Source organism: Salvelinus sp. IW2-2015, unplaced genomic scaffold (genome assembly GCF_002910315.2).
Source record: "Salvelinus sp. IW2-2015 unplaced genomic scaffold, ASM291031v2 Un_scaffold2080, whole genome shotgun sequence".
Taxonomy (NCBI): domain Eukaryota; kingdom Metazoa; phylum Chordata; class Actinopteri; order Salmoniformes; family Salmonidae; genus Salvelinus; species Salvelinus sp. IW2-2015.
In genome coordinates, this window is record NW_019943421.1 from 5,398 (window position 1) to 17,596 (window position 12,199).

The following is a 12,199-nucleotide window of genomic DNA, read 5'->3' on the forward strand; positions in this document are numbered from 1 at the left end:
TTTCCAATAAGAATGGACACATATAGGGCTCGGGTCCATCCCTGAGCTCGCTCTTTTGAGAAGGACAAAAATACCAGGAGTGACAAAAAATAAAGAATTTTCAGCAGCAGGGACTGGGAGACTAGTCAGGATCGAGGGAAAGATGAACAGAGCAAAGTACAGAGAGATCCTTGATGAAAACCTGCTCCAGAGCGCTCAGGACCTCAGACTGGGGCGAAGGTTCACCTTCCAACAGGACAACGACCCTAAGCACACAGACAAGACAACGCAGGAGGCTTTGGGACAAGTCTCTGAATGTCTTGAATGGCCCAGCCAGAGTGGACTTTGCGGACTTGACCCTGATCCAACATCTCTGGAGAGACCTGAAAATAGCTGTGCAGCGACGCCCCCCCCCATCCAACCTGACAGAGCTTGAGAGGATCTGCAGAGAAGAATGGGAGAAACTCCCCAAATACAGGTGTGCCAAGCTTGTAGCGTCATACCCAAGAAGACTCGAGGCTGTAATCGCTGCCAAAGCTGTTTCAACAGAGTACTGAGTAAAGGGTCTGAATACTTATGTAAATGTGATATTTTTTTATTTAAAAAAAATTAGCAAAAATGGCTGAAGACCTGTTTTTGCTTTGTCATTAGGGGGTATTTTGTGTAGATTGAAGGTAAAAAACTATGTAATCAATTTTAGAATAAAGCTGAAACGTAACAAAATGTGGAAAAAGTCAAGGGTTCTGAATAATTCCCGAAGGCACTGCACATAAGAGATAAACATGTGGCTATTATAGCGCCACCGTGTGGTCGAGTCTTGACAGTGGTTGCAGCATGTGTACCAAATGTTGTTACAATACCAATATCCTTGACTGATGTATGTGCCAGCCCACGTGAATACTTATTGCCCAATAAAGGCCATGTCGTTTTAGGTCTGGAAAGTATTGCGTTGAGAGACCATTGTCCAGAGACGTCACATATCGAGTTTCGTGCAGATCGTTAATTCGGTGCCAGATGAGTGGTGTTTTGATTTCACATGCCGTTGAATCCATCATGGTGGACCCGAGGCGTGTTCCTTGTGAAGAGAGGTCCAATGTGCTGAATTTCATGACTTTGGGTCAAACGGGGTTCAACGTTAGCATTTACAACCGATGGTTATAGCGCCACCATCTGGCAAAATCTGTGTAATTTTGTAAATGCCAGATCTCTATGGCAAACGCATCAGAAATTGTGCTGTCTGAGATATCGCGTGTGATGAGCATACTAACGGACGGAGACAAATCCACACACACACCAAGTCACACCGACTGACACATGGTCACGTACACACCTCTCTCTTACTAGTGCAGCGTAGAGCAAAGTAATGAGGCCTCAGAACCACCCACCACCCTACTGTCAATCACTGCTGACAGCCAATAGCAGCTCTCAGGAGATTAAACCCCTCCCATAGGATGACACTTCTGACCCCGCCCATCCATCCCAGTTCCAAGGCCTCATTCCACAGAGAGCAGGTCTCTAAGCCAAAAGCTTCAAGCAGAAAAAAGCCCTGAAGGTAGAGATGTGTGTGTCTATAGCCAGGCAGTGTGTGTGTGTGTGTGTGTGTGTGTGTGTGTGTGTGTGTGTGTGTATACCTGAGAGATCTTGACTTGGTGATGAGGCTTCATTTGCCTGGGCTGTAAGGGGCATTGAGAACAAGAATTAAACAGAAGTTTGAAATTAAACTGAACTGGGTGAAGTGGGACTAACTAGACTGAACTGGGTGAAGTGGGACTAACAGGACTGAACTGGGTGAAGTGGGACTAACTAGACTGAACTGGGTGAAGTGGGACTACTAGACTAACTGGGTGAAGTGACTACAGGATGAACTGGGTGAAGTGGGACTAACTAGACTGGGTGAAGTGGGACTGAACGGGAACGGACCTGAACTGGGTGAAGTGGGACTAAGGACTGACTGGGTGAAGTGGGACTAACAGGACTGAACTGGGTGAAGTGGGACTAACTAGACTGAACTGGGTGAAGTGGGAACTAACAGGACTGAACTGGGTGAAGTGGGACTAACAGACTGAACTGGGTGAAGTGGGACTAACAGGACTGAACTGGGTGAAGTGGGACTAACTAGACTGAACTGGGTGAAGTGGGACTAACAGGACTGAACTGGGTGAAGTGGGACTAACTGGACTGAACTGGGATACTGGGGACTGAACTGGGTGAAGTGGAATAACTGAACTGAACGGGTGAAGTGGGGACTAACGAGGACTGAACTGGGTGAAGTGGGGACTAACAGGACTGAACTGGGTGAAGTGGGACTAACAGGACTGAACTGGGTGAAGTGGGACTAACAGGACTGACTGGGTGAAGTGGGATACTAGACTGACTGGGTGAAGTGGGACAACAGACTGAACTGGGTGAAGTGGGACTAACTAGACTGGGTGAAGTGGGACTAACTAGACTGAAACTGGGTGAGTGGGACTACTAGACTGAACTGGGTGAAGTGGGACTAACTAGACTGGGTGAAGTGGACTAACTAGACTGGGTGAAGTGGGGATGAACTAGACTGAACTGGGTGAAGTGGGACTAACTAGACTGAACTGGGTGAAGTGGGACTAACTAGACTGGGTGAGTGGCTATAGACTGACTGGGTGAAGGGCTAACTAGACTGAACTGGGTGAAGTGGGACTACAGGACTGAACTGGGTGAGTGGGACTAACAGGACTGAACTGGGTAGAAGTGGGACTAACAGGAACTGAACTGGGTGAAGTGGGACTAACAGGACTGAACTGGGTGAAGTGGGACTAACGGATGACTGTGAAGCTGGACTAACAGGACTAACTGGGTGAAGTGGGACTAACAGGACTGAACTGGGTGAAGTGGGACTAACAGGACTGAACTGGGTGAAGTGGGACTAACAGGACTGAACTGGATGAAGTGGGACTGAACAGGACTGAACTGGGTGAAGTGGGAACAACAGGACTGAACTGGGTGAAGTGGGACTAACAGGACTGAACTGGGTGAAGTGGGACTAACAGGACTGAACTGGGTGAAGTGGGACTAACAGGACTGAACTGGATGAAGTGGGACTAACAGGACTGAACTGGGTGAAGTGGGACTACAGGACTGAACTGGGTGAAGTGGGACTACTGACTGAACTGGTGGAAGTAGGGACTAACTGGACTGAACTGGGTGAAGTGGGACTAACAGGATGAACTGGGATGGCTAACTAGACTGACTGGGTGATGGGACTAACAGGACTGAACTGGGTGAAGTGGGGACTAACTAGACTGAATGGGTGAAGTGGGACTAACTGGACTGAACTGGGGACTAACTGGACTAGACTGGGTGAAGTTGGGACTAACAGGACTGAACTGGGTGAAGTGGGACTAACTAGACTAACTGGGTGAAGTGGGACTAACTAGACTGAACTGGGTGAAGTGGGACTAACAGGACTGAACTGGGTGAAGTGGGACTAACTAGACTGGTGAGGGACTAACAGGATGAACTGGGTGAGTGGGACTACAGGACTGACTGGGTGAAGTGGGACTAACTAGACTGAACTGGGTGAAGTGGGACTAACTAGACTGAACTGGGTGAAGTGGGACTAACAGACTGAACTGGGTGAAGTGGGACTAACAGGACTGAACTGGGTGAAGTGGGACTAACAGGACTGAACTGGGTGAAGTGGACTAACTAGATGAACTGGGTGAATGGGGACTAACAGGACCTGAACTGGGTGAAGTGGGACTACTGGACTGAACTGGGACTAACTGGACTGAACTGGGTGAAGTGGGACTAACTAGACTGAACTGGGTGAAGTGGACTAACAGGACTGAACTGGGTGAAGTGGGACTAACAGGACTGAACTGGGTGAAGTGGGACTACAGGACTGAACTGGGTGAAGTGGGACTAACAGGACTGAACTGGGTGAAGTGGGACTAACTAGACTGAACTGGGTGAAGTGGGACTAACAGGACTGAACTGGGTGAAGTGGGACTAACTAGACTGGGTGAAGTGGGACTAACTAGACTGAACTGGGTGAAGTGGGACTAACTAGACTGAACTGGGTGAAGTGGGACTAACTAGACTGGGTGAAGTGGGACTAACTAGACTGGGTGAAGTGGGACTAACTAGACTGAACTGGGTGAAGTGGGACTAACTAGACTTGAAACTGGGTGAAGTGGGACTAACTAGACTGGGTGAAGTGGGACTAACTAGACTGAACTGGGTGAAGTGGGACTAACTAGACTGAACTGGGTGAAGTGGGACTAACAGGACTGAACTGGGTGAAGTGGGACTAACAGGACTGAACTGGATGAAGTGGGACTAACAGGACTGAACTGGGTGAAGTGGGACTAACAGGACTGAACTGGGTGAAGTGGGACTAACAGGACTGAACTGGATGAAGTGGGACTAACAGGACTGAACTGGGGTGAAGTGGGACTAACAGGACTGAACTGGGTGAAGTGGGACTAACAGGACTGACTGGGTGAAGTGGGACTAACAGGACTGAACTGGATGAAGTGGACTAACAGGACTGAACTGGGTGAAGTGGGACTAACAGGACTGAACTGGGTGAAGTGGGACTAACAGGACTGAACTGGGTGAAGTGGGACTACAGGACTGAACTGGGTGAAGTGGGACTAAGGACTGAACTGGATGAAGTGGGACTAACAGGACTGACTGGGTGAAGTGGGACGTAACGGACTGAACTGGGTGAGTGGGACTAACTGGACTGAACTGGGTGAAGTGGGACTAACTGGACTGAACTGGGTGAAGTGGGACTAACAGGACTGAACTGGGTGAAGTGGGACTAACTAGACTGAACTGGGTGAAGTGGGGACTAACAGGACTGACTGGGTGAAGTGGGACTAACTAGACTGAACTGGGTGAAGTAGGGACTACTGGACTGACTGGGACTACTGGACTGAACTGGGTGAAGTGGGACTAACAGGACTGAACTGGGTGAAGTGGGACTAACTAGACTGAACTGGGTGAAGTGGGACTAACTAGACTGAACTGGGTGAAGTGGGACTAACAGGACTGGGTGAAGTGGACTAACAGGACTGAACTGGGTGAAGTGGGACTAACTAGACTGGGTGAAGTTGGGACTAACTAGACTGAACTGGGTGAAGTGGGGACTACACTAGACTGAACTGGGTGAAGTGGGACTAACTAGACTGGTGAAGTGGGACTAACTTAGACTGGGGTGAAGTGGGATACTTAGACCTGGGTGAAGTGGGACTTAACTGACTGAACGCTGGGTGAAGTGGGACTAACTAGACTGAACTGGGTGAAGTGGGACTAACTAGACTGCTTGAAGTGGGACTACTAGACTGAACTGGGTGAAGGTGGGCTAACTAGACTGAACTGGTGAAGTGGGACTACAGTCTGAACAGGTGAAGTGGGCTACAGGACTTGAACTGGAGTGAAGTGGGACTAACAGGACTGAACTGGGTGAGAGTGGACTAACAGGACTGAACTGGGTGAAAGTGGGACTAACAGGACTTGAACTGGTGAAGTGGGACTAACAGGACTGACTGGGTGAGGGGGACTAACGGACTGAACTGGTGAAGTGGACTAACAGGACTGAACTGGGTGAAGTGGGACTAACAGGATGACTGGAGAATGGGAACTAAGGACTAACGGTTTGAATGAAGGACTGACGGTGAAGTGGGACTTAACAGGACTGAACTGGGTGAAGGGGACTGACAGGATCTTGAACTGGGTGAAGTGGGACTAACAGGACTGAACTGGATGAAGTGGGACTAACAGGACTGAACTGGGTGAAGTGGACTAACAGGACTGAACTGGGTGAAGTGGGACTAACTGGACTGAACTGGGTGAAGTGGGACTAACTGGACTGAACATTGGGTGAAGTGGGACTAACATGACTGAACGTGGGTGGGAATGGTGGGGACTAACTAGACTTGAACTGGGGAGAAGTGGGACTAATTCAGACTGAACTGGGTTAAGTCGGGACTAGATCTAGGACTGAACTGGGTAACGGATCTTACTGGACTGTTTAACGTGGGACTAACTGGACTTGAACGAGGGCTGAAGTTGGGACTAACGGATAACTGTTGAGTGGGACTTGAACTGGACTGACTGGGTGAGTGGGACTGAACTGACTGAACATGGCGTGAAGTGGGGACTATTACTAGAGAAACTGCGGTGAAGTGGGACTATACATGGGTGACTGAACGGTCGGGTGAAGTGGGCTAACAGGACTGAGTGGGTGAAGTGGGACTAACGGAACTGAACTGGGTGAAGTGGGACTAGGACTGATGGGGCATGGGATACCTGATGGTGAAGTGGGACTAACTGGACTGATCTGGGTGAGTGGGACTAACAGGACTGAACTGGGTGAATTGGGACTAATAGACTGAACTGGGTGAAGTTTGGACTTAACTAGACTGAACTGGGTGAATGTGGATAACTGGACTGAACTGGGGTGAAGTGGGACTAACAGGACTGACTGGGTGAGTGGGACTACAGGACTGAACTGGGGGGTGAAGTGGGCACTAATGACTGAACTGGTGTGAAGGGGACTAACAGGACTGAACTGTGAAGTGGGACTAACAGGAATGGGTGAAGTGGACTACAGGACTGGGGAAGTGCGGACTAACAGGACTGGGTGAAGTGGGACTAACAGGAGCTGAACTGGGTGAAGTTTGGACTACAGGACTGGGTGAATGGGACGTAACAGGACTGGGTGAATGTGGACTAACAGGACTGAACTGGGTGAAGTGGGACTAACTGGACTGAATGGGTGAAGTGGGACTAACAGGACTGAATGGGTGAAGTGGAATAAGTGGAACTGTGAACTGGACTATCAGGACTGAACTGGTGAAGTGGGACTAACAGACTGACTGGGAAGTGGGACTAACAGGACTGAAATCTGGGGTGAAGGGGGACGAACAGGACTGGCGTGTGAAGTGGGCTAACAGGACTGAACTGGGTGAAGTGGCGGACTAACAGGGACGATTTTATATCTCAGGCTCGCATGGCACTGAGTCTGAAAAACACGTCTATACAAGGATGGGTCAATCTGATGTTTAGTGGCTGACCTAAGATCAGCTGTTGTGCCCTGATCCCTGACCTCTAACCCTGATCTACCCACCAATCATTCTCACAGACAAGCTCAGAACGAAACAAACATCCCATCATTCCTTCCCAACCCTGGAATGCTGGAGCTGCAACCCCATGACTAGGGGTTTAAGGAGCTAAGGATTCCAAAACGAGGGATTGGGAAGCAGAATGGACTAGGGTTGGGAGCTAGGCATTTTAGGACACTAGGGGTTAGGAGCTAGTTCATTGGACACTAGGGGGTTAGGGAGCTAAGAGGTTCTTAGGAAACTGAGGATTAGGAGCAGGGAGGGAGCTAGGGAGTTAAAGGGACTAGGAGTTAGGGAGGCTGAGGGAGTAAAGGGACTAGGAGTTAGGGAGCTAGGGAGTGAAAAGGGACTAGGGGTTAGGGATCTAGGCATTAGGACACTTATGGTTAGGGAGCTTAGAGGTCTTGGAAACTGAAGTAGGAGCAGAAGGGAGCTAGGAGTAAAGGGACTAGAGTTAGGAGTAAAGGGAACTAGGAGTTAGGGAGCCTAGGGAGTAAAGGGGATAGGATTAGGGAGTAAAAGGGGACTAGGAGTTAGGGGAGCTAGGGAGTTAAAGGACTGGAGTTAGGGAGTAAAGGGACTAGGAAAGTTAGGGAGCTAGGAGTAAAGGACGAGAAGTTGAGCTAGGGAAAAGGGACTAGGAGTTTGTGAGCTAGGGAGTTCATAAGGCATAGGAAGTTAGGGAGCTAGTGGAGTAAAAGGGACTAGGAGTTTAGGGAGCTATAGACATAGGAGTATAGGGAGTAAATGGACTAGGGTATTAGGCGAATAGGCGAGCCCAAGTTGAGGGATTCAAGGTGAGTCCTATCTAGCAGGATTAGGTATAGGGAGGAGAGAAGTTAGCTGTGAGGTTCATAGAGTTGAAAGGTTCAGGAAGTCAAGTTTCACACCATCATGGAGGTCTCGAGAGGCTAGACATCGTTCTTCTGGATTCAGTCTCGTGAACTCTCAGCCTCTGCGTTCCCTCTTAGTCAGTACACCAAGTCTGATCAGTCTTGTGCGTTGCTGCGGAGGACTGGCCCAGGGACGCACTGACTTCCTCTACGCACCTGAAGAAGACAAGGGGTCTCAGAGTTCAGCACCAAAGTCTAGTCAGGTCTGGCTGTCTGCTGCATGGGAGGACAGGGCCTGAGGAGACACTTGAATTCCTCTCCACCAGGTCAGGGGGTTAGCAGGTCGGCTGCTGAGAGGACTGGCCCTGGGACCACTGTTAAACTCCTTCACCTACTGAGAGGTATCATAAATCAATATACGTAAGCTGTGTAGTAATAGCTAGTAGTTAAGATGTTAGTAGTAATATTTGGTAATAATATAACGATATATACTTGAATGGCGTCGTCCAGGACCAACTAAACGATGAATAGTTGTAGTAGTAGCAGCTTGTAGATATACCAGTATTAGTCGACATACTTGATGGACGTGCTGTTCTCTTGAGAGGTGCCAGGACAGACTCAACATAAATATACTTACTACAGTACTAATTGACTCAACACAACCATAAATCACTACTACAGTACTAATGGATCACATCGCAAACACAAACATAAATACTACTCACAGTACTAATGACTAAACACTCGTCACAAACATAAATACTACTACAGTCTAATGACTCAACACCCTTCACGAACATAAATACTACTTAGCAAGTACTAATGGAATATATAAATTATTGCAGTAGTGTAAAAGACATTACTGATGACGTCTGTTCTCTGAGGTGCTCCAGGACAGACCTCAACGCTCTTCAGTACATAGCTGAACCATACGCTGCCTGGTTCTCTTCAAGAAACGAATTACCATCACTGGAAGACTAGGGAGAGACGGTTGAGAGGAAGGGAGAGACAGGGCGAGAGACAGGGGAGAAGACAGGGGAGATGAGAGCGGTTATGGGAGAGGAGGGCGTGGGAGAGCGGAGAGGCGTTGGGAGAGGGAGAGACAGGGAGAAGAGCGGTTGAGAAGAGGGAGAGACAGGTGAGAGAGACAGGGAGCAGAGCTGGGGAGAGACAGGGAGAAGCGAGAGAGCGTTGGGAGATGAGAGATGCAGCGTTGGGCTAGAGGAACGAGAGCGGTTGGGAGAGGGAAGACAGGGGGAGAGAGCGTTGAGAGAGGGAGAGACAGGGAGAAGACAGGGAGAGCACGGGGAGAGACAGGGAGAGAGCGTTGGGAGGGGGAGAGGGCGTTGGAGAGGGGGCGTTGGAGAGGGGAGTGGTAGGAGGAGAGGGCGTTGGGAGAGGGCGTTGGGAGGATAGGGAGGGGAGAGAGCGTTGGAGAGGGAGAGAGCGTTGGGAGAGGGCGAGGAGTGGGAGAGGGGAGAGGCGTTGGAGAGGAAGGGGGCGTGGGAGAGGGAGAGGGCGTTGGGAGAGGGAGAGGGCGTTGGGAGAGGGAGAGGCGTGGAGAGGATGGGAGGGGAAGGGAGAGAGCGTTGGAGAGAGCGTTGGGAGAGGGAGAGAGCGTTGGGAGAGGGAGAAGAGCGTTGGGAGAGGAGGGAGAGAGCGTTGGGAGAGGAGAGAGCGTTGGATGAGGGATGAGGGCGTTAGGGAGGTTGAGGGGAGAGGGCGTTGGAGAGGGAGGCAGTGGGAGAGGGGCGTTTGGGAGAGGGAGAGAGCGGGAGAAGTAGCGGGAGAGGGAAGAGGCGTTGGAGAGGAGGAGGGGCGTTGGAGAGGGAAAGGGGCGTTGGGAGAGAGGGAAAGGGCGTTGGGGAGAGGGAAGAGCGTTGGAGAGGGTGCGTGGGAGAGGAGCAGGCGTTTGAGGGAAGAGTTGGAAGAGAGAGCTGCTGTATGGCGTTGTGGGTAGGGAAGGTCGGGAGACGTGGGAGAGGGGAGGGTGAAAAGGGTTGGGAGAGGACGGCGTTGGGAGGAGGCGTGGAGAGGGCGTTCGGAAGTGGAGAGGAGAGGGCGCGTTGGGAAGAGGGAGAGGGGCGTTGGAGATCGGGAGAGGGGCGTTGGGAGATCGGGAAGAGGGTGTTGGAGAGGGAGAGAGAGCGTTGGGCAGAGGGATAGAGACGTTGGGAGAAGGGAGAGGGCGTGTGAGGGAGAGGGGAGGAGAGCGTTGGGAGAGGGAGAGGGCGTTGGGAGAGGGAGAGATAGTTTGCATTCGATTCAGTTGGACTCTGACACCAGAAGCTCATTAACTGGGCCAAGCCAGAGGACAATGTCTCCCTCAATGTCAGCAAGACAACGGAGCTGATCGGGGACTACAGGAAACGGAGCGCAAGAGGACAAGTACATTACAGTGTCTAGTTTGAGAAACAGACGCCTCACAAGTCCTCAACTGGCAGCTTCATTAAATAGTACCCACAAAACACCAGTCTCAACGTCAACAGTGAAGAGGCGACTCCAGGATGCTGGCCTTCTAGGCAGAGTTGCAAGGAAAAAGCCATATCTCAGACTGGCCAAATTTTTTTTAAAATTAAAACAGGCAAAAGAACACAGACACTGGACAGATGAACTCTGCCTCCCAGAGTCGCCTCTTCACTGTTGACATTGAGACTGGTGTTTGTTGAGGACTTGTGAGGCGTCTGTTTCTCAAACTAGACACTCTAATGTACTTGTCCTCTTGCTCAGTTGTACACCGGGGCCTCCCACTCCTCTTTCTATTCAGGTTAGAACCAGTTTGCGCTGTTCTGTGAAGGGAGTAGTACACAGCGTTGTACGAAATCTTCAGTTTCTTGGCAATTTCAGAAGAAAGGTCTCTGTTTCTGCCTATTTTGAGCCTGTAATCAAACCCACAAATGCTGATGCTCCAGATTCTTTACTCCCTCCCTCCCGCTCCCTCCCTCCCGCTCTCTCCCTCCCTCCCGCTCTCCCATCAGCCGTACCAGAAGCCATCTCCTCGGCCAGCATCTCTTTCTCCTCCTCTCTCTTTTGGTCCTCGGCAGACAGCAGGTCTGAGACCAGTTCCTGGACCGTCTTGTAGTTCTCTCCGCTGGTCAGGATCTTACTCTGGACCTGTAGATTATAGACACACAAGACAGTGAGTCCCTCTGCTTAATGGAAAGATATACTGAACAATAATATAAAAACGCAACATGCAACAATTTCAAAGATTTGACTGAGTTACAGTTCATATAAGGAAATCTGTCCATTGAAATAAATTCATTAGACCCTAATCTATGGATTTCACATGACTGGGAATACAGATATATATCTGTTGGTAACAGATACCTTAAAAAACAAAAAGGGCCTTACAGTGGGACTCAAGGTCTCGTCACGGTATTTCAGTACGTTCAAATTGCCATCGATAAAATGCAATTGTGTTCGTTGTCTGTACCTTATGCCTGTCCATACTATAAACCCACCATGGGGCACTCTGTTCGCAATGTTGACATCATCAAAACGCTCGCCCACACGACGCCATACATGTGGTCTGCGGTTATGAGGTCAGTTGGACTTGCTGCCAAATTCTCTAAAACGATGTTGGAGGCAGCTTATGGTAGAGAATGAACATTCAATTCTCTGGCAACAGCTCTGATGGACATTCCTGCAGTCAGAATACCAATTGCACACTCCCTCAAAACTTGAGACAGTGGCATTGTGTTGATTGACAAAACTGCACATTTTAGAGTGGCCTTTTATTGTCCCCAGCCCAAGGTTCACCTGTGTAATGATCATGCTATTTAATCATTTTCTTGATATGCCACACCTGTCAGGTGGATGGATTATTTTGGTAAAGGACAAACGCTCACTAAGGATGTAAACAAATTTGTGCACAGAATTTGAGACATACACTTTCTGTGTGTATGAAAAAAAAATAATAATAATTAAATAAAACATTTCGGGGATATTTTATTTCAGCTCATGAAACCAACACTTTACATGTTGTGTTTATATTTCTGTTCAGTGTATTTTTATAGACACACACAGGACAGGGAGTCCCTCAGCGTAATGGAATATAATTATGTTATGTACCGTCTGCTTGACCAGGCCACGCTCAAATCCCATCTCTACAGCCGACACAACCACCGGAGTGTTCATCATCACTGCATCTTCCGACCGCTCCTCACCTGGACCCAGGTTGACCACTAGAGGGGGAGGGAGAGCGGGAGAGAGGGAGAGAGTGGGAGGGAGAGAGAGAGAGAGCGGAAGGGAAGGAGGGAGAGAGAGCGGGAGGGA

At 49.7% G+C, this 12,199-nt stretch overlaps 1 protein-coding gene across 1 annotated transcript in view; it reads right to left on the minus strand.

The window, feature by feature from the left end:
- Positions 1 to 12,199, minus strand: part of birc2 (baculoviral IAP repeat containing 2) — a 44,766-nt gene that overhangs the window by 2,501 nt on the left and 30,066 nt on the right. Inside the window, 4 exon segments of the mRNA XM_070439967.1 lie at positions 1,611 to 1,666; positions 8,840 to 8,888; positions 10,906 to 11,035; positions 11,996 to 12,108. Of these exon segments, the coding sequence (XP_070296068.1) occupies positions 1,611 to 1,666; positions 8,840 to 8,888; positions 10,906 to 11,035; positions 11,996 to 12,108 (348 nt within the window).